General features: G+C 47.1%; 1 protein-coding gene across 4 annotated transcripts; it reads right to left on the bottom strand.

The window, feature by feature from the left end:
• Positions 1–309: 309 nt before the first annotated feature.
• On the bottom strand, positions 310–23412 carry LOC307083943 (copine-1-like). Of its 4 annotated transcripts, none has more exons than XM_079748009.1 (16): positions 23316–23412; positions 12475–12603; positions 8269–8448; positions 7968–8042; positions 7688–7759; positions 7124–7207; positions 6690–6779; positions 6250–6348; positions 5859–5945; positions 5633–5692; positions 5424–5557; positions 4943–4997; positions 4441–4495; positions 3972–4105; positions 3315–3551; positions 310–1498 (listed from the first exon to the last, which is right to left on the bottom strand). In XM_079748009.1, the coding sequence occupies exons 2-16, from the start codon at positions 12601–12603 to the stop codon at positions 1370–1372; spliced, it is 1620 nt and encodes a 539-aa protein (XP_079604135.1). In that variant the 5' UTR covers positions 23316–23412; the 3' UTR covers positions 310–1369. The 4 variants fall into 4 exon arrangements, with proteins under 4 accessions (XP_079604135.1, XP_079604137.1, XP_079604136.1 ...); XM_079748011.1 differs by having other exon boundaries at positions 3315–3548; XM_079748010.1 differs by lacking the exon at positions 23316–23412 and adding an exon at positions 13035–13128.
• Between the last annotated feature and the right edge of the window lie 88 nt (positions 23413–23500).

Raw genomic sequence — 23500 nt, 5'->3', positions numbered from 1 at the left:
GGGGTATTTCCTGGCTGCATTCACTTACAGTCGAACATTTGAAACTCGCTCTCGTAAATATCTTGTAAAAGGCCCCCCCAAAAAAATAGAATTCGGCACTGCACTGCCAACTGGGGTGGCAAGGCTGTTTTTAGGGTGGCAGTTCCCACCCCATGCCACCCCGGTAGATCCGCCTATGTGCCTGTGTTGGTTGTTTTTGAAACATAAACTCATTGTGTGAATATTATGTCAAAAATAAAATCAGAGCATCTAGTGCACACGTACTACAACACACAATGAGAATCAAGTAAACATTCAAGTACACAGAAGTAAAATAAAATCATTTTATTTCTAGTATAAAAGCCATAATACACCAAAGCTCAAGCGGAATCATGACACTTTTGCAGCCTTGTCTTCCTCCCAGACAACCAAAAGCCAGGAAGCGGCTGAATATAGAGGGTTTGGCGCCCCCTGGTGGCCATAATGGATGCCCAATCTAGCGTCAGTACACGCTGTGATTGATTGACGCAACTGGCAACGGACCATATAGTCAAACACGCTTCATAATTCAGCTCCGTGTGGAAGTGGTCTTTGATTATCTCGGGAGAAGATTGGAAGTTGATGCAAAATGGCTTCAAGAATAGAAGCTTATAACAGCATGTCCATACATTCTGAAAATTACCAGTGAGGACCAGTTGCAGTAGTTACAACCGGTTGGCACTGGTTAGAACCAATTGGCACTAGTTTGAACCAGTTGGCACAATTAGGCACAATACCGGTCAAGGCAAGCAGCTAGAGCTAGCGGCTAGGTAGAGGCTAGCGGCGAGGCAGGGGCTAGCGGCTAGGGTAATAGAACAGGGCTATCGGCTGTTATGGAAAGATAGATCAGACCTGTAGTGGCAACACTAGGGGTCTAAGGGCAAAAGTTAGCGGCTAACATGCTAAGATAGACCAGACCTGTATTGATATTACTTCCAGGAAAGTCATGATAGTAATGAAGATAATAATAAAAGTAAATACATGTTATATCACACTCATATCTTGGGTCCATATTCTGGTCTGAGTCAGACCAAGAAACACGTGGAATTGCAACGACTATATCTCAGTAAATGATCAGGTTTAAATGGAGCTACATAACTATGGAGTACATTTTAAAGGTTTCATATAGACGGAATTGCATAGAAAGGGTGTGTCCTAGGCCTGCTTTAGTAGGGGTTTGGCTTAAGCATTCTGCAGTAGGATATGTAGCTTAGGCCTGATGAGGGGTATGGCTTAGGCACGATATGGGGTGTGGCTTTGGCATTCAGTGGTAGGGTGTGTGGATAAGGCATGGTAGGGGGTGTGGCCTAAGCACAGTATGGCTGTGGCTCAGACAGGGAAGGGGAGTGGCTTATGGTTTGAGCTCAGCCTGTTTGGGCGGAGCCAGCTGGCCGGGTTCCAGCCCCATCATCTTGAAGTAGGACACCAGCTGGTTGGGAACCTCGGCAAGTACACTCTTAGCCAACGCACCGGGGGGGGCCTAGAGAGAGACATAGAGAGAGAGACATAGAGATAGAGAGAGAGAGAGAGAGAGAGAGAGAGAGAGAGAGAGAGAGACATAGAGACATAGAGATAGAGAGATAGAGAGAGAGACAGAGAGAGAGAGAGAGAGAGAGACATAGAGACATAGAGATAGAGAGATAGAGAGAGAGACAGAGAGAGAGAGAGAGAGAGAGAGAGAGAGAGAGAGAGAGAGAGAGAGAGAGAGAGAGAGAGAGAGAGACAGAGAGAGAGAGAGAGAGAGAGAGAAAGAGAGACATAGAGATAGAGAGAGAGACAGAGAGAGAGAGAGAGAGAGAGAGAGAGAGAGAGAAAGAGAGACATAGAGATAGAGAGAGAGACAGAGAGAGAGAGAGAGAGAGAGAGACAGAGAGATAGAGAGATAGAGAGAGAGAGAGAGAGAGAGATTATTATTATTATTTTTTATTTATTTATTTTTTTTTTATTATTATTATTTTTTTATTATTATTATTATTTTTTTATATATATATATATTTTTTTTTATATATGTACATATGTATATCTGTATGTTATGTTATATTGTTACAGGTTGATATATGTACATATTGTTCTGACGTTCCATATTGTTATTATCGTAATATTTGTAATACTGTAATGCTTTGGCAACACTGTTTGGATTACCAATAGTCATGCCAATAAAGCTTTTTTGAATTTGAATTTGAATTTGAGAGAGAGACAGAGAGATAGAGAGAGAAAGAGAGAGACAGAGAGAGAGAGAGAGAGATAGAGAGAGAGACAGACAGAGAGACAGAGAGAGAGAGAGAGAGAGAGACAGAGAGAGAGAGAAACAGATAGATAGATAGATAGATAGAGAGAGAGAGACAGAGAGAGAGAGACAGAGAGAGAGACAGAGACAGAGAGAGAGACATAGAGGGAGACAGAGAGAGAGAGAGAGACAGAGAGAGAAAGAGAGAGACAGAGAGAGAGGGAGGGAGAGAGAGAGAGAGAGAGGGAGGGAGATATAGAGAGAGAGCGAGAGAGAGAGAGCGAAAGAGAGAGAGAGAGAAAGAGAGAGGGAGAGAGAGAGACAGAGATGTAGAGAGAGACAGAAATAGAGACAGAGAGACACAGAGAGAGAGACACACAGACAGAAAGAGAAAGAGACAGAGACAGAGAGAGAGCGATAGAGAGCGAGAAACCGAATTAAGAATCAATAATAGATAATCCATGCTCATTATCTTTAGTTATTACACAGCTCTTCTTAATGCTGTCCATTCACCTGAATGGGCCTTCCCAACTTCCGGCGGTCAATTATTTTTGCTTATTACACGGCTCTTCCCATACTGTAGAATGCTCCGTTCACTTGCGTGGACCTTTCTGACTTCCGACGGTTATTAATTGTTGATAATTGACCGTTGCTAAGCATATATTGACCGCTGTCAAGGAAACTGGATTTTTTGCCTCCGATTCACGTCTTTGGTATCACCCTGCAAGTAGTTCGGTAACACATCAACCCCAGCGTATTCGGTCAGCTGTTCTGAAACCTTCAACGTCTTTGGCGGACTATTTCTCTGCTGATCAACACTACAAATGGTAATTGTAAAAAGACACACAGTGTGAAAGTCAGCCTTTTCGTTTTGGCAAGTAGCCGTGCAATAAGCGGGACAACGTATAGAACGCCGGTCATTATCGGGAAAAGGGTTAGACCGGCGTTCTATACGTTATCCCTTCCATAAAGGCTCGGCCAGCTGTTGCCCTTCAGCCTTTGACACGCAGCTCCGCAACAACCACCGACCGAACAAACGCAAAACTCAAAACTCAAACTGAAGACTCACGTTGGCGAACTTCGTGTAGGGGACGAACTGCACGATGTCGCGCGCCACGGCCTCCCCAGTGGTGGAGCGCAGCAGGCCGTCGTCCCCGTCCAGCAGTTCCATGGCCTTGAAGTCGGCCGGCCCCACGCCCACGATGATGATGGACAGCGGCAGCCGCGAGGCGCGCACCACCGCCTCCTTCGTCTGGTCGAAGTCCGTGATCTCCCCGTCGGTCAGGATGAGGAGAACGAAGTACTGCTGCACACACACCGGGGGGTCGGTGGGGGGGGGCAGGAAGTACTGCTGCTCTAACCCAGCGATTGTTAGTGCTTGGCACTTGGTTCTATGACCATCAGTGCTGTACCGACACTGATATACTGTCCCTATCTTTTGACAAATGTACTTATTGTAAATCGCCTCGGATAAAAGCGTCTGCTAGATGCCCTCAATGTACATGTTCCCATTTCCTAAACCGCTCGCATTGCATCAGCGTTAATCTGTACGCACATCCTCAAGCAAGAACACATTCCTAATCCCACACAAACGTCCGCTTTACGAGTCTCTAGCATGCTATGGAGATCATACTGTTAAGTGCTAGGTTAGGTTCTAGGTGAAGGGCTGAACTCTGCCTACGGTGACCATGAGCAGCGTCATTATGTGTGTGTATTGAGTCCTCACAGTGGCGTGGCTGCCCTGGGTGGCGGCGGCGGCGATGGACGCCACGTGGTTGATGATGGGGGAGAAGTTAGTGGGGCCGGAGAGTTTGAGCTGGGGCAGGGCCTTGCGGTAGGCCTCCACGATGCCCTGGACACCTGGGGGACGACACAACACACGCTGGTGGTCAGTCCTGGGAAGGTACCCTAAACACAGGCTAGGGGGTCAGGGAAGACCCCCTATAGCCCTGGTAAGGTACAGGTGGTATACCTTACTAAACACACGCTCGGACACTGGCTGGGGATCAGCACTACCATCTGAGATCTAGAACAAAACTAACCACCCTTGGGTGTGTGTGTGTGTGTGTGTGTGTGTGTGTGTGTGTGTGTGTGTGTGTGTGTGTGTGTGTGTGTGTGTGTGTGTGTGTGTGTGTGTGTGTGTGTGTGTGTGTGTGTGTGTGTGTGTGTGTGTGTGTGTGTGTGTGTGTGTGTACCTTGGCAGAAGGGGTTGGCCGGGTTGAAGTTGAGAGCAAATTGGTGATTGGCCGCCTGCAGGTCAGGGAGAAAAAAGATAGATCAGAAAAAGAACACGAGCGAATGTGTGTTTGTGCGGCGAGACCAACCAACTCTTGTTTGACAGGGATAACCTGGCCCCAGTGAAGCGATGTTCTCTACCCACACGCTATACTGAACAGTCGGACGGTTTCACCGCTAACATCTGTTGACGTTGTGGCTTCAGCCTTTGTGTTTTCCGTTCATGCGCCCGTGTTTTTTGGATTTGAACAAGAAGTTTATTGGACAAGCCTGCCAACCCTAAGCCATGTGTGACGGAGCCGCTCTGTTGGGAGGAATCCGCCGACAATAAAAACCGCATTGCATCGTGGGATATAGCCTGGAATTAAGTGTGATTCAGCTGTCGGTGACGTCCTAACATAAACGTAGACAAATTGGAATTGTCTGAATAGTCTGGATGTAGAGCGAGGGGTTAATACTGACCTGGTAATCTGGAGGAAGTTTGGCTCCAAAACCGAAAGCTGGAAAGAATTTATCTCTGGGAGGAACAGGAGAAAGAGAGAGGTCATTAGGTCACGAGGGGTCATAAGAGGTCTTGAGTGTAGAATCGCATTCAATCAGCATTCTTGTGGGTGGGACCAAAGACCTGGGGCGGTCCCTGATTGGCCCATAGCCGTGCTGTCCCTGATTGGCTAATAAATTGTCACCAATTGTTTTACTTTTGGTGCTTTGGCAATGTAAATGTATGTTTTCCATGTCAATAAAGCTCTTTGAATCTAGAATCTAGACAGAGAGGGTTAGGTGGGAGAGAAAGGAGGAGAGCCACACACACACACACACACACACACACACACACACACACACACACACACACACACACACACACACACACACACACACACACACACACACACACACACACACACACACACACACACACACACACAGGTATACATGTACTCACGTGTCATAGTCCTGGACCACCAGGCCCACGGACCAGGTGGCAGACAGGTACTGGTTCAGACCGTCCGGACTCATGTAGTGGAGCGAGTTCGGAGAGCGAGGGTCCCCATTGGAGCCGGTGAAGTCGATCCCCACCTACAGACACACAAACCATTATTAGTGTGTGTGTGTGTGTGTGTGTGTGTGTGTGTGTGCGTGCGTGTGACTTACGGTGAAGTTGATTTGGCACCCTCCCATGACGTAGTCCAGGAAGGTGTGTTGTTTCACCAACTGTGGAAATGCAAAAACACACATTCATCCTTGAGCGGTGACTAGGGGAATTCTGGATAATGTAGTGTCTAGCTGCTAGCTGACAGGTAAAGGCAGTCTAGCTCCTAGCTGACAGGTAAATGCAGTCTCACTCCTAGCTGACAGGTAAATGCAGTCTAGCTCTTACCTTGCAGCTTTTTACACTAACAACTCCAGAGTTTTTATAACTCTTCTTCTTTTTCTGCTTGTCAGGATGGACACAGTCAAACTCCGCCTGTAGTAAAAATAATCACAATAACAATCACCCAAAATAATAATAATATGACTTCTTCTTCAGTGTTCATTATTTACTATTTACTATTATCTATATACTATTAATTATTTACTATTTACTATACATTATTTACCATTTCACACTTATTTTTGAATTTATTATTTATAACTTCTCTTTACCATTTGTTATTATTGGTCCCACTAGTTCAGCCTCGTCAGTAAACAGTCAAATTCATTCACCAGCAGGATTGGTGGACACTTGTTTAGTTTAGACACTCATTTAAAGGAACATAAATGAATCTCACCGGTGAACCATGTGCTGCCTTCTGGAAATCTGAAACTTTAGCCGTGAAGGAACCAATCAGATCGTGGGATCCATCGCTGTCCGAGTCCGAGCAGTTAACCTGCAGGAGGAAGAGGAGGAGAGGAGGAGGAAGGTAAGGCTAGACACTTCTCACCCCGCTGAGATGGACCGGTGCTATGGACGCCGTCTCCAACCCTAGAACGTAACGGACTATTGTTCTTGGAGGAAGCGATAAAATCGTTTTTATATCAATATGGGACCTATAATTTTTTATAGGTCGAGAGGGGCGTGTCCGGTGTCTGAGCAGCTAAGTGCTTACTCGTGCAGACGGAGAAGTGTCATGTCATTGGCCGTTCAGGCCGTCAACTAAGGCTGTGAGTTCCACTTGTTTGGTCGTGTGCGTATGTGTGTGCGTGTGTGTGCATGTGCATGTGTGTGTACCTTAAGGGGAGCGTCCAGATCTCCACTACAGAAGGTTTGCAGAGAAAGTGTGAACTTCTTCCAGCTGGGATTCAGATTGTTCTTCACCACCTGTAAATCATCATCATCATCATCATCATACACATGACAGTCCAAAATGTATCACCCATGAGGCATTGTGCATCCTAGCATACTGACAAATGTTTTCACAATTACTAATAAAGCCTTTTGTACATACAAAATAAACATTTGATTAATAGGAAATAGATGTCGGACGTTTTATAACAATTTCAATGTGTTTTAGTCAATCCTTTAAGGGTCAAGCCAATGGGCCGATGTGTGTGTGTGTGTGTGTGTGTGTGTGTGTGTGTGTGTGTGTGTGTGTGTGTGTGTGTGTGTGTGTGTGTGTGTGTGTGTGTGTGTGTGTGTGTGTGTGTGTGTGTGTCCTTGCGTACCTCGGTTCTGTACACCAGCTGCCACTCGCCACCAGCTCCTTGTTTATAAAACTCCAGGAAAGGATCGGACTTCCCAAAGAGGTCCTAAGAAACAGACAGGGTTAACTGGTTCCTACCGAGCAACCTACTGTGTATACCTACCTAGTGTACCCATCTACCGACTGTACTAACCTCCTACCTACTGTATCCATCAATTCATCCATCTAGCACTTTATCTACCTGTACAGCTGTCCATTATTAAAACTAATTGCATCCTGTTTATAGGCAAGGAAAGGCAACTTTATTTAACCCATTCAGACCGGATCACGCATCTGTGCGTGTTTACCTTTAATGGTAAACACGCATTGATGCGCAATCCGGTCTTAACCCATTTGTACCGGCTGCGCGGAGCAACATTGTATCTACTAGATACAATGTTGCGCCGCTCAGCAGCCGGTACAAATGGGTTAAATAGCACTTTTCATACACAAGGCAGACTCCAAAGGCTTCACATATGAACATTATAAACAAGATAAACATCACAGTGTGATTGTGATAATGAGAGTCAGAGTGAGTGAGTGTTACCTTCTTGTCCAGGTTTTTAGCCTCTAGTTCCAGAACGATGGCTCTCTTGTCTTTAATCTCCTCAGCCGTCACCTGGGACACAAACATAAATACAAAATATACACAAACATATCTATACACACACACACACATATAAATATGCAAATATATACAAACATACACACACACACACACATGAATATACATCTACACACACACAAACATAAATATATACGCACGCACGCACACGCACACGCACACGCACACGCAGACGCACACACACACGCACACACACACTCACAGTGATGGTTCCCTTCCCTGCTGGCTTGGTGGTCTTCAGCTGCAGTGGTCTGGTCACAGTTTTACTGGCAACAATCTGCACACAATAATATATATGTATATATATAATACTATAACTATAAGATATAAGGAAACATTGTTATATCATGATATAACATAACTACAACAATAACCACGACTATAAAATATAAAAAAGCATGTTTATGTCCTGTGTGTTACCTGGCACAGAGACTGTGCTCCACTCCTCCCAGGAGTTATATCTAAGTTTATACAACAAAACATTTAACCATCAGGTGTGTTACCTGGCCCAGAGTCAGCTCCACTCCCCCCAGGAAGTCATCGTCCTTGAGGTCGACCGACTTGTTGTCGATATCATAGACGGCGAGCTTGAGCTTCTGCACTGTCTCGAAGTGGTAGTCCACCTTCAGACGCTGGCTGAAGGCCGGGCTGTCGCAGTTCTTCACCCGCTCTGTCCTCCCCACCTGAGGGACAGAAGGGACACTTCAGTAACCATGTTCACATGTGTATATATAATGCATGTGTACGCAAGCACGCAGGCACATACACACACACACACACACACACACCTTGATTCAATACGGTACGGTGATATCAAGGTTCAGTACAGTTTCAATACATAGACAAATTAAATGCTGATGATTGATTTTTTAATTTATATTTCGATTTTCCATGTATCATTATTGTCACAGTAAACAACATGGGAAGCTTAGCTTTCAGAAGCACATGGAAACACACAAACAGCAGTGCCTGCTTTATAGCATCAAATATAGTTAGATACACTACAACATCAAATATAGTTAATAATAATTTATCATAGTTAAGTAATACACTATGATAAAATATGATGTTTATTGCAGTCTATCTCTCCTATGATGTTTGTAAATGTTGGCTTGAAAATCTGTTGTTGACTGTCAACAATTCAGGCATTATGGGAGAAATTTACTGAGGTTTAAAGGTATAAGCCTTATCAGGCTTACAATGACTACATCAGTGTGGAAGAAAGCAGGGTGAACAAAGGACCACATTCCCAGGGACACCTAAGTGTCAATCATTACCCCTCCTGACAGCCCTGTGAGATGGACCCTGGTTACTCAGCTGATTCAAGGTTGCCCCCTAAAAGCTGTGAACCTCTCTATACCTGGGTCACCTCATCCTGAGAGGGAGAGATGGGGAGGGCTTTATGACGGCCACAAAGAAGAAAGAAGCCCCCCGCATTCTTTCTCTCACGTTACTCATACTAACTTATATGTTAAAGTTAACATATAAGTCAAACCCTACCTACTTTGTGAATGTATTCCACAATCACATACAGTGGTGTTGTTTTAAAGTGTTTGAATGCATGCTTATTGTCTGAGTGGAAGTGATTGTCATCGTGCTCATCACTGCCAACTCTATGTGGACTCTAGGGCTGCCCCGACTCGGAATATTCTGAGTTGAATCAGATCTGCCATTTCAGTCCAGAGATTCGACTATTCGGCAGCCGTGCGGGGCAGGTCTTTTAGAGGATTAAAAAAATGAGTTTTCTTTCTATTAACACTTTGTTTTGGTAGGCTATAGGCCGTTTATATATGCTTGCGCGTTGCGCTCATTACGTTCTCACCTGAACAGTTTTCTGTCAATCAAACTCGTCGGAATTGTAGCCAACTTATTCCTGTCGGGTTTTAATTAGGCTCCTGCCCATAATGCGGTTCGATGATGAACACGGGGCTCATGTATAGGCTAGTGGATAATCCACTGTATGAGCCCTGTGTTCACGATCTGATTGCATTTATTGAGCCCGAAAGAATACACAGCGCTGTGTCACCACACTGACTGCGCTCCTAGACAAATGTAGCAATAATGACGTCTTCTGAGACATGGTTATAGGCCAGGTCTGCCCAATTTGGGGCCCATGGCCCAAACTTGGCCCGCGACCGATTTTATTTGGCCCACGCCTTACCCACTGTATATATTATTGTTTTCCGCCATCAGCGCTCAGAATCTGCGCTCGCTCTCATTGAATATTATTTATTGGTGCACTTCCATTCCTGACCCTAGAATAACATTGTGATACATTGATGGTAGGGTGGCGCTGTTGAGCTCCTATCCTGTTCAGCCGCCTCCCACATATTTGACTAAATATACTGAAAAATTTAAATTTTGGCCCACAAGCCTCCCCACGATTACATTTTGGCCCTCCACTGGGAAGAATTTGGGCCCCCCTGTTATAGGCTATGGTAATATTTGCTATAGTAAAACCACCACCGTCCGTGCACCAACCGTTCTGGTTTCAATTTGTATCCATTTCAGCACACGTCGTGCTGCATCAGTCCTTCTAAAATATATATTATTATTATCCATATAAATATTATTCCTGTGCATTTTAATGTTTTCTATTTTTTGTTTTATTAATGCACACCACTCACTGACGAAAAATACCAGCCGGTTTCCCGGCTGGTGATTCGAATCATCGACTTTCAGGGGACAGCCCTAGTGGACTCGTATATGTGGTAAAGGGATTTGTTTTCTTTGATCTTACACTTTACTCAATACTGTGTCACAAACTACATCAGGCGAAAGATGGTTGACAGACATGTCCATCTCATAAGCATCTGGTATATCATGTCTGTGCAATATCAGTTTAATTAATAAGTTGAGAAGTGGATTTAAATCAAAGAGGACCTCACTGCTCTACATCTGATGTAACTGTAATGTTTTAGATGTCAACTCTTTATGTTGTTATCTACTGAGAATCCAGAGGAGGAGGATAAGTGTAGGTTCAATTAGTGGGGAACTGGGAGGGGCCTAATCTCTAGGCCCGTGTTGTGATTGGTCAGTGCTTGTAGGAGGAATCCAAACATACTGGAAAACAGGAGTTCTTTGGCAAACCAACTCGGGTTTTGTTGTTACTTGTTACTGATGATAAAAATATTCTTTCAAACTTCAGCTTTCTTGATCTTTCTTAGGATTGTCGACCTCTCTGAAGTGTTGTGTTTTATCCATGACATTTACATTTAGGGCGTTTACTAGACACTTTTATCCAAAGCAACTTACAATAAGTACATTTGTCAGAAGAAAGAGAAACAACAATATTTCTCTGTCGGTGCAGTAAGGATGTCCGTAGAACCAAGTGCCAAGCACTAACAATCACTAGGTTAACCCATTCCCCGTATACAACAAAGATAGCTAGGAGAAGATGCTACACAATGCTAAGTACTATTTTTAAGTGCCAGAAATTACAACACACAATAAGTGTGTTATCCAAAACATAATAACACAGCTCTGCTCCTATGCGCCGTCCCTCCGGCTCAGAGCCAGGGGCTCAGAGCCTGAAGGCGTGGAGGACGGACCCGCCACCGTTAGGTTGTCTGATAAGACTTTACTTTCCTCTGACGCAGCCCAACCACCTCCTCCAACAACGCTAGTCTACATTTACATTGATTTACATTTAGGGTAGCCAGCAGACTTTATCCAAAGCGGCTTACAACGGTTCATAGACACATTCACACACTGACGGCGGTGTCCAACAGGCAAGGCGACAGCAAGCTTGTCGGGAGCGGTTAGATTGAGGTGTCTAACTCATGGACACCTCGACTCTCAGCTAGGAGGAGCCAGGGATCGAAATAGCAAACCTTCAGGTTACCAGGCAACCCGCTCTACCTCCTGAGCTAAGCCTACCTCCCATAAAACATACCACGTGTGTACATACCATAATATAACTAGTTCTGCTCGAGGAGGTGGCCCAGCTACTAGGTAACCATCTGCCATTGGCCGTTAACACCCCCTACAGCGGCCCTCATAGTACACAACCTCATGAAAGAACTTAGATTAGTAGCTTTAGACGCAGTATAGTCTAAGTAAAGATAAGACGGATAAACTGTCGCTTATCTGGAAAAGACGGAGTACCGCCTATCTTCCTCCACAAACGGAAACCCCTCTGTTCGGAGTGTGTCTTGGCCCATGAAAAACGATCAGTGACGAGAAACGTTCTATCTCTTGTTTCTATATTGCAGCAAATAAGGATCCTCCTCCGTACAAACTCAGCCAACAGGAATAATACATTTGTATTCTTGTAGTTAAGCATCCATGTTTTTCCGACTTGGTAGCTCTAACGCACGTCGGTCGGAGATGACGCGTTTCCTATTCCAACTTTCCCCCTCCAACCATTAACCAACGCAGCCTCACGTGTTTGTGATATTCTCTGCCTTTGTAGTAAATGAGCTAGTCACGTGATGGTATCGGATCGATGCATAGACTTACATATTCGCTGATACCCGATACTGTGCTTTAGTATCAGAGTTTCTGATACTGGTATCGGTATCAGAACAACTCTAAAATAAAGAGGGCAGGCGACAGGTGAGAGAGCCCTTCTCCACCCATTGGTTCTCTCTCACACACATACACAAAACACACACACACACACACACACACACACACACACACACACACACACACACACACACACACACACACACACACACACGGTTTGGCAAAGAGAGAGAGCCCACCTCCTCCCATTGGTTGTCCCCGGTGCTCTGCAGCAGGACGCAGAGCGGGTCTGACTTGGAGCCCACGTCTTTATCCAGGAGGGTGGCGCATGACACCGTCAGCTCCACCTTGGACACACAGTCGGCCATCTGGGAACATACATAGACACAGGTGATGAGCAGAACGCATAGACACACAGGACCACAAGAACACCCGCACACAAACAATGACTAGATCAGTGATCAGATCAAACACGCACGTTTCTGCGTGCGCACGCAGATACACACAGATACACACAAATAGACACATATGATGACCACAATAACACACACACAAGAACAAACACACTCTCGACAAGAACACACACACATACGAACACGCACGCGTAGGCGCGCGCACACGCGCACACACACAGACACACAATGACGAGCACAGACAACGTCAACATCCGTCAGGACAGCTAAGACTTTCGGTTACGCAGTCCGTACCCACTGAGTCACACATGGAACACAGTTCGGCCTTGCAACATCGCCGGCGGCATCCGCCTGTTACTTCTTATACTTAAGATATTGACGTTTACCTTGTTTTCCTGCAGTAATGCCCCCGAGAATACTCAAATACAAAAGCACTGTCCGAAGCGCTGCTCAACCGTTCAATGAAGGAAAGGGAGTGGCAGAGCGGTCGGGACCAAGGCCCGCCCATCGCTCGGATAGGTGGAGAACGAGGCTCTCTCATTGGTCAAAAGCTCACTACAATAGATATGATTGGACAGTGGTGTCTGCGACGTCACTGAGACACAAAACAGGAAATCGGATCGAGGAAAAAAAAAGGCGTTTCGATTTCTTTGAAATAGCTAAATAGTTTAATTATAGGTTACTTTGAATCATAGCTGACAACTAGGCATTACATCGGACTCGATGTAATGCCGATCTTACTCTGTGTCTGCTGCATACACACGGCCACAACATACTAGTTTAAAGTCAAAGAACCCAAAGGCTAAACTTTATATGAGCACATGTAGAGGTCTAGGCTGACGTCACACATACCGGCTGACGTCAGAACCCAAGAACCCTGAATGGACTCACCCCCACCTGGCCTGCTAATACTAATAATATTAATAATACTGCACAGGACTCAGAATCACTACAGTCCAGAGTACCCTTAAACACAACTGCCTGCTACAGTTTGTAACTTGAGTACTTTTAAACAAAAGTAGTTCTACAGTACAGAATACCCTTAAACACTAGTACTACAGTACAGAGTGCCCTTAAACACTAGAAGTACTACTACAGTACAGATTACTCTTAAACACTAGTACTACAGTACCCAGGTACCCTTAAACACCAGTAGGCATACTACAGTACAGAGCACCCTTAAAGGCTAGTAGGCCTACTACAGTACCTGAGGCCTCCAGGTGGAAATAGATACACAAATGGCCATGAAGGAGTTGACTTATTATGTCCTGTCTATTCCCTGTGTTGCTCAGCAGGTAGAGTAGCCAAACAGGGCGTGGTTAATATGGTTAGGGGTTTACTATCCTCCGTGCAAGAATAACCTGTTGTTACGAACGCACGCAGAAGTACACGCACACACAGACACAGTTTTTCAACAGCATTGTTTAAAAGGGACATATTATACCACCAGGTGTGAGTGTGATTAGCAGTTACAAGCCGTTTTGAAAACCTGCGTCTTCTGACATCACTAGTGTGCGTGTCCACCTAGATGTGTGCTGGATAGATGAGCAACGTTTGCTTGAGTCCATTGGCCAGGCCGGTAGACTGATCTATCCAGAACACATCTAGGTGGACACAACCACTAGTGATCAGAAGTCAGATGTCAGAAGACGCAGATTTCCAAAACGGTTTGTAACTGCTAATCACACTAACACCTGGTGGTATAATATGTCCCCTTGAATAGTTAACGGGTCACCGCTGTCTTTTAAAAGTTACTAATCACTTTCCTACAAATCAAACCAAGTTGCTAGTTGTGTTGTAAAATACAACTAGCAACCGCAGGGAACTCACACACAGGGGTGTTGTTCGAAGAGAATGTGACACACACGCGCGCGCACGCACACACGCAAACGCACGCGCGTGCACACACGCGCGCACACACACACACACACACACACACACACACACACACACACACACACACACACACACGCACACAAACAAGGGGGCCAGCTCGTCAAACCACAGTAACCAGTTCCGCCGCGCACTGGGATGTCGTCTTTACGTTGTCATGGAAACGCGTGGTCGAAAGTTATTATTTTACCGTTGGTGCTCGGGTCTGAATTTGGAGGGTGATGAGTAACTGTTAGTAAATAAGTATTAGTATTATTAAAATACAGAGTTGGCCCCTTTATTATGATATCGTGAATATCAACTACTGAACGATGCTGCGGATCAACTTTATTGCCCGTCCAAAGATAAAGAAGGGCACAGTACTCAACAGAGCCAGCGGTACTATTCCTCTTCTATGTAATAAGTATAAACTCTGTTTATTCTTCAACTTAATATGTATGAACTAATACTATAACTTGTGTTCAAGCTGAAGGATAAAAGCTCAAACAGATGGTACTAGGGGGGTAACCAGCCAGATACTAGTTAGTTTGAGGTCCTTACTGCTAGCTGGTCAGTCTAGTAACTAAAAGTATTTATTGGCCTAATCATTACTTAATTACTTACGTAAGAAGTTAATTACTCTGCTAAGGACTAGTATGTAAAAGTCTAGATATGAGTGTTCGGATAATTCTATATGGTTATTTATTAGTGATTTACTATGTGGGTTAGAGTTAACAGGTTATGGGGGTTCGGGTTAATTAGTTTCAGTTATGGTTAGACTAAAGGAGATGTACTATGTGGATTAGATTGTGCTATTTGGGTTAGGGTTCATTAGGTTCGGTGAGGGTTAGACTGCTGATGTACTATTCTCATCACTATTTAGACTACTATGCACTATGTAGGCTAGGGGTTAATTAGGTTGGGTAAGAGTAAGTAAGTACCATGCACTATGTGGGTCGGGTTTGGGGCTAATATTCTTGATGACTTTTCATAAATCAACAACATCAGACGCAACAAACCAAACTGTTTCGGGTTCTAGAAATTCATCATAAAACATCCTTTTATTGACCGAGTCCAAGAGACTGATGAGGTTTGATCTATATCTGTAATCTATACACACAACTAGCTACATAGGCAAACATAGAAACACTTTCTCCAATGAACTAAAAAAGATCAAAACAAACATTCATCTCAGCACACAAAACCTTTTTGTGCCGAGAGGTTAATATCTTCATCAACATCATCATCATCATCATCATCCCAAGCTGCAGAGTGATCATGACATCATTAGGGGCAGTCCCAGCTCAAAAAAGACATCATCATAAGGGGACCGTCCCAGCGCAACATGGCGACCAACAGCAGGAAGTGAAGAGTGGCGAAGTAAGCAGTCCCAGCAAAAAGAGAGGGAAAGATATCGAGAGAAAGAGGATAAAATAGTGAAAGCATCTCAGGTGTAGAGCACAGAAGGACAAACAGTGGAATTATGCTTTTCTTATTGTCAACATGGCCAGTCACACAGGTGGATGCAAACCATCGCAGACCCTGTTCCGTCATTTAAAATAAGGATGGTATTGCCTGTAGAGAACTTGTTTAATCAACAGTGAGTAAAGTCTAAGACACAGCCTTGCTCAACGAACAACTCTGTTGTAGACGCAATGCAGTGCACACCATTTTAAACAATAAGAAAACAATTTCACTGGCTGTGTCATTTTATAAACCATCAATATGATTTATGATGATTTCATCACTAGCAAACAGACATCACTTTCAAAGCATCATAGCAGGTTAATAAAACACAAACTCAACTCTGCAACAAACCAACGGTTTACAGTCAGCGACGGCGGTCCCAGATGAGTTTCAATGAAGCTGGAAAGATTTTGGTGCTCTTAAAAAACTCAACGAAACTATCTACATCATAATTCTGCTCTTTGCAAGAGACAAGTTGTTCCCATCATCATCAACATCATCATCAACATTATCATATTTCAGCTCTAAGCAAGAGACAAGTTGTCACCATCATCATCACATTTGAGCTCTAAGCAAGAGACAAGTTATCAACATCATGATTCATCTGAGCTCTAAGCAAGAGACAAGTTATCAACATCATCATCACATCTGAGCTCTAAGCAAGAGACAAGTTATCAACATCAGAATGATCATCATCATCACATCTGAGCTCTAAGCAAGAGACAAGTTATCATCATCATCATCATCATCATATTTTAGTGCCGCTTATCAACCAGAAGAGTCGGGTTAGTTTTGTGCTTCTGGAGACGGGGGGACAGGGGGGGGGGGATTCTGACCTATGAATACAGGGAGACACGCGGAGAGACTCGGGGGTCGGAGGTCGTGTTCATCCCAGGGTCACCTTGACCTTGCGAGCCCCGATGGGCCGGTCGTTGAGGTCCAGCACGGCGGAGCTGGCCTCCTGGTGGTTGTGGAAGGCCACCATGGCCTCTCCGGTGGGCAGCCCCTTTTCCCCCAGCTGGAGGCACACCGAGCCGGGCAGCACCTGGTAGCCGTAGAAGAAGTCCATGATCTCGTCCACGGTCACCGTGAAGGGCATGTTCTGGAGCTTCACGATGGAGGGGCACCCGGGCCGCTGGCTCCCCGGGTTCCCGGGGGCCTGTTGCTGTTGGTTCCTCAGACCCTCCGGGCCAAAGTTTTGTTGTCCGTTGTTGTTGTTGTTGTTGCCGCCTCCGCCTCCTTGGCGGTTCTGGTTATTGTTGCCCCCGGCGCCACGACCCGGCACGCCGGTCGGCTTCCTGTTGCCGCCGTCAAACGGAGCCAGGGCCCTCAGGGCCTCAGGGCCCAGGCCGTGGCCTCCAGGGGCCCCGGGCCTGAAGCCAGGCGGCTCCAGGATGGGGCCCCCGGGACCCCCAGGCCTGAAGCCAGGGGGCTCCAGGATGGGGCCTCCGGGCATTCCGGGCCTAAAGCCAGGGTGGTCCAAGAGGGGGCCTCCGGGCAGGCCGGCCACCAGCGGGGGGGTGACCGCCAGTCCCGCGGCCAGGGGGGGCAGGGGCGGGGGGCCCACCAGGCCGTTACCCGGGGCGGCGAACGGCGAGACGAAGGGGGCGCTGCCCAGGTTGCCCATGGTGCTCCTCAGGAAGTTAAACTCTTCCCCGCTCATGCCGGCAAAGGGGTTGATCTGGTGTGCCTGGTGGGGGCTGGGCTGGTTCTGCTGGGGGCTGGGCTGCTGCTGCTGCTGCTGCTGCTGCTGCTGCTGGCCGGGCTGGCTCTGGTTCCGCTGGCCGCGTTTGTTCTGCGGCGGTGGGTTCCTCTCGATGTCCTTCATCTGCTCGTAGGTCACCAGGTGCACGAAGGCGTCGCGCCCATTCAGCTTCTGCCGGTGGAGCCTCTCCGCCTTGCGGGCATCCTCCTCCGTGCGCAGCTGGAAGACGGCCTGGCCCAGCCCGTTGCCGTGGTTATCCGTCAGCACCTTCAGGCTGTCCTCGTAGACGCCCACGCCGTCCAGGAAGGCGCGCACGTCCTTCTTGGAGACGTTGTAGGGGATGTTGGTGATGTGGGCGCAGTTCCGGGGCGACTTGGAGACCTCCGGGGTCTTGCCGTCGCCGCCCGGGACGCCCGAACGCTTGCGGATGGAGTCGATCTTCTCCAGCATGCCCTTCCTGTTGATGGGGTGCACCTGGATGAAGCGGCTGCCCATGTACTGCATGTGGCTGCCCAGGGCCGTCTTGTAGTCCTGCTCCGTCTTGAACTCCAGGAAGCCCTCCCCGGTGGCCCGGCCGTTGGGCCCGTAGGCGATGTACACGCTGTCCTCCACCAGGGACAGGTTCTTGAAGAACTCCTGGATCTGCCTCTTCTCCGCCTCGTAGGGCAGGCCCTTGAGGTAGACGCACCACTCGCTGCCGCCCTGCCGCTGCGGAGAGCGGGACCGGCAGCGTTCCCTCCCCCCCGCCGGCACGTTGCCGCGGTGATGCTCCTGAATCGGCGCTTCCTGGATGGGTTTGGCGTTGGCGTTGGGGTTGTTGGCGTTGGGATTGTTGGGGTTGTTGAGGCTGACCCACTGGCGCTCCGTGGCCGGGGACACGTCCACGTACCTCTGCCCCATCATGCCCCCCCCCCGCTTCACCACCTCCATCCCGTCCTGGGGGGAGAAGAACTTGACCATGGCCCGCCCCGTACCCCGGCCCTGGTTGTCCCTCAGGAGCCTCACCGCCTCCACCCCCAGGCCCCGGAACATCTCCCTCACCTCCAGCTCCGAGGAGGTGAAGGGGAGGTTCTGCAGCAGCACGAAGAGCTCGTCAGGACTGGCGAGGAGGCCTCCGCCCGTCACCACCCCGGCGGCCGCCGCCGCCGCCTTCATGTGGAGGCCCAGGGAGGCCAGGGGGTTCAGGGGGTTCAGCGGGCTGAAGAGCATGGGGTTGGGAGGCCCCAGGGCCAGGGCGGAGGCCAGGCCTCCGGGGGGAGGCAGGGAGGGGTTGAAGGGAGGCAGGGAGGACATGTGGGGGAGGTGGGACATGTGGGGGAGAGGGGAGACCGTGGGCACAGGGGGGAGGGCCGAAGATGGGGGAGGGCCAGGCATGGAGGGGAGTGCTGGCAGGGGGGGGATGGGGGGAGGGCCTCCGGCGAGACCGGGGCCGGAGCTATAGCTGTTGGCGAAGCTGGGGGGTAAACTGGGATGGCTAGGGTGGCTGGGATGGCTGGGATGGCTGGGATGGCTGGGATGGCTGGGATGGCTGGGATGATTCGGATGGCTGGGATGATTCGGATGGCTGGCATGGCTGGCCGACACCTTGTTGCTGTGCTCCTGGTGGGAGCTGGCTGTGGTCACAGAGGGCTGGGCGTTACCGAACCCTTGGTTACCGTGGCTACCACTCCTTCCCACAATGGACGCTTGAGACGAGGCGATGCTCGCACCCTGCCGACCGGCGGCCGTCACCGCCGGGGCCTCGGCCGTCGCCGAGCCGGTCTCGAAGCGGCGCCTGCTGAGCTCAATCATGTTCTGCATCTCCGTCTTGCTGCTAAGCAACAGGGACACCTTGTTGGTCTTGATGGCCCCGCCCGTGCGCATCATTCCCAGACGGGCGTCTTCATCGGTGGCGAACACGATGAAGGCCTCGCCGTGCTCCCCGCCCACAATGTGCACGCCGCCGTCGGGGATGGTGAGGCCAGAGAAGAAGTGTCTGATGTCCATGGTTCCTGCCACTATGGGCAGACCCTGCAGCCTGATCACAACAGCCATAGCAAGGCTGCCACAGGCCCACTGCCAACTGGCTAACTACCTGTGGAGAGAGGTACAGGAACCATCAGAGCCAGCAGGGGGAGGCAGAGGGATGGGACTGAGGGCTGGGAGGAGGAGAGACGAGGTGGAGGAAAAAAGAGATGGAGGAGAAGAGAAGGGGGACTGGTAGAGGGAGGAGAAATCAGAGGAGGAGAAGAGATGGAGGACCGGGAGGAGGGGTAGAGAGAGTAGTGATGGATGACTTGGGGGAAGGAGGAGAGATTGTAAACACCTCAGACAGCAGCATCTCAGACATCACACTAGTTTACCATCTCTCTCTTTTCAACAGCGGATCATAAACTACCGGTCATACTACGGTCTCGATGTTGCTTACCATGCTTCTGTTTATAGCAAGAATATCCACGTGAACACATTACATCCATCATCAACAACATTATATAGTAAAGATATATATAGACCACGTTTAGTAGCATCAGCCTAGCACCAGGTACTCATATTATATGCAGGGACACACATTTTACTTTTGTATCTTTGGTTTAGTTTAAAGAACTCATATTCGTTTGCTCAACCACTCTGTTTGGCATCAGACTTCTAACTTGCGTGATATCAAACACTCCATATTAATGAAAAGGAAAAAAAAAGATTCAAACAACAGAAAACACCACGATTGGACAAAACAATGAAGCCAAAATCGAACTTGTTCACCTTGTTTCCAACCCATAATCCTATTAAGCACCTTTCCCACAAATTAACACATTTTAAAACTGTTTATTACAACAATAATAATTATTACAACTTCGTGTTTAAAGAAACATTGGCGGCAATTTCACAAGTTCCAATTAATATAAAAATGAACAACAACTATGTTATCATTATTAGTGGGTCACGGACAACATGGAGACAAAACGGAGATGTGATGTTTGGCCCAGTTCCCAGAAGACCAAAGCATGTATCACATGGATCAGAGCAGAGACCAGACACCCTGATATTTCAATCCAGTTAAAACACTTCACCCAGCACTTGACATCAGGATATCAGGACGGAAGACCAGCAAGGTAAGACATCCCATGAACCATCTCACACTTTTCAATGGGGTCCATATGCGGTAGAGTAAAACAGTGTTTTACAGCGTGTTCGGTCATTTTGTGGCAGAGTGACATAGTGTATTACAGAATGTTGGGTCACTATGTGGCAGAGGAGTGAATATACCGGGGTTAACTTTCTGTAGCCGTTTGCAGACCAAAACCCCAAAACCTACGATCACAAACTAAATATAAGTAACAACTCACTCCGACCGAATATCTTGTTCAACCTGGAATAAGTTCCATCACTTGGCAAGACTCACCCTGAGAATCACCTTGTGTTCATTGACCGAAACCAATCCAAGAATTTCATGCAGACAGATGTTCAACCAGTCATGCTGACAGGTTTCCAACCAGTCCAGAAAAGCTAACTATTGGGAGCTGAACCACTGTAAGATGTAAGGGCCTTAAGTTTGTCTTCTGCCCCTGAACAAGAGCCGATGAAGCTGAGTTGTGAGAACGCAACCGACACCAGCACATCATGGGCCAGAAACCAGTGGCTTTAAGACATCATGAGCCAGAAACCAGCACCTTTTAAACATCAAAAACCATAGGCCAGAAACCAGTTGCTTTAGAACATGAGCTAGAAACTAGTGCCCTTTAAACGTCAGGAACCAGAAACCAGCGCCTTTTAAACATAATGAACCAGCAACCAGCGCCTTTTAAACGTCATGAACCAGAAACCAGCGCCTTTTAAACATCATGAGCGATGGGCCAGAAACCAGCAGCTTTTAAAACATCATGAGCCAGAAACCAGCGGATTTCAAACATCATGAGACGGAAACCAGCAACTTAACAGCAAAACATCATGAACCAAGAAACAGAAACAAGCAACCTAAAACATCATGAACCCAGCAACAGAAACCAGCAACAGAGAACATCAATTAGACAAAAACTAGTGATTTTCAAACACCATGAACAAAGCAACAGAAACCAGCGACTTAAAAACATCATGAGCCCAGCGACCAAAAACTGCAACTTTGAAACACCATGAACCCCGAACCACAAACCAGAAAGTTTAACAGAAGAATCCAGCAAGATTAACAGCAAAAACCAGCAGGTTTAACCGCAAAGTACCATAAACCAAGAGACTGAAACCAGCAACTTTAACAGTGAAACATGTGAACCCTGAGAGAGAAACTCGCTCCTTTTTTCTTTTTTACAGAAAATCATCACGAACCCTGGGACAGAAACCAGGGAGCTTAACAGCAAAACACCATGAACCCTGGGACAGAAACCAGGGACTTTCAAACGTCACAAACCCAGAGGGAGAAACCAGGGACTTTAACAGCAAACCATCATGACCCTAGTGCAGAAACCAAGCACTTGAAACATGAACCCGGAGACAGAAACTAGAAACTGTATAACATCATGAACCAAGACAGAAACCAGCGACATAAACCAGCGACTGAATAACTTCCTGAACAAAGATACAGAAACCAGCGACTGTATAACACCATGAACCCAGAGACAGAAACCAGCAAGCTGAACAGCCAAACACCATGAACCCTGAGAGGGTAACCCAGATATTTCCAACAGAAAAACATCATGAACGCAGACAGGAACCAGCGACCTTATAAACATCATCAACGCCGAGACAGATACCAGCGCATTAGACAGCAAAACATAATGAGCTCAAAGTCCGGAACCAGCGACTTTAGATCTTCAATCATCAACTAAACTTATTTCAACATGCAAACACCGCCATTCGCCACTGGAATACCACCTTCTCTACGGTCGGGAAATGTGTATCCTCATCCCTACTGGAGACAGCATGGCTTCACGTTCTACAGACAACTATTAGTACCTCGAGTCATATTACCTCATTATTAACCGAGCTATTTACCAATGGTATATTAGTACGATCACCACACTATTAACCAATGGTATATTAGAACGATCACAAAACTATGAACCAATGGTATATTAGTACGATCACTACACTATTAAGTTATAACCAATTATATTAGGACGAGCACAGAGTGGTCTCTTTCTAATCACGAAATCGTTATAATTCTCTTTTTTACAGTCAAAATAAATCCACATGGACGAGTCAAACTAACGGTAATAACAATGAATTTACGTAAACGATCTCCTTTATGACAATAAAAAAAGAGGATCTGGTGAAATATTATTCCAGTTTTAGGACTTATTATTAACCATGCACAGATGTAACGTTATACACGTATATAATGTAGACAACATAAGATGTGTGCATAAAGACGAATAGTGTGTTGCTCAGCATGTGCATGGTGGCTAGCAGTAAAATAGCTAGCAGAAATTTGGACCAATCTGGCAACATTGGTTGCAGCCAGTGTTGCCAGATTGGGCCCAATTTCACGTCCAATCTGGCAATACTGGTGGCTAGGCCTGTTAGCCGCTAGCTGCAGCGTTTCGTCCCCGCTGCTTTGCGTTGTAAAAGAGCGACCACATGAGAAATGCAACGGAGGCGGAGTGTCTGTTCGGGTTCAGCTCTTAGTATGCTCGACCCCTTCACGTTTCCTTACCGATTAATGTGAGCGCAAAAGAGATTGTGTTCATGAAACCTGCCGCGTTGTTCTTTCTCTTCACCGCTTCATCCTCCTTTGCGAAATCTCGTCCCAGATCCCGCGAGAACTGGCGTGTTGACGCGAGATAACAGCCCCGCCCACATGTTAGTAAATAATGGTGACGTCGTGGTAGGCGGGCCTTG

Source organism: Pollachius pollachius (genome assembly GCF_949987615.1).
Source record: "Pollachius pollachius genome assembly, chromosome: 12".
Lineage (NCBI taxonomy): Eukaryota > Metazoa > Chordata > Actinopteri > Gadiformes > Gadidae > Pollachius > Pollachius pollachius.
The sequence above is the reverse complement of the archived record's forward strand: the minus strand, read 5'-3'. Positions and strand labels throughout refer to the sequence as shown.

Bases quoted from the DNA above. Each gene is read 5' to 3' on its own strand.
- LOC307083943 (XM_079748008.1), bottom strand. From the start codon at position 19,726: ATGGCTGTTGTGATCAGGCTGCAGGGTCTGCCCATAGTGGCAGGAACC.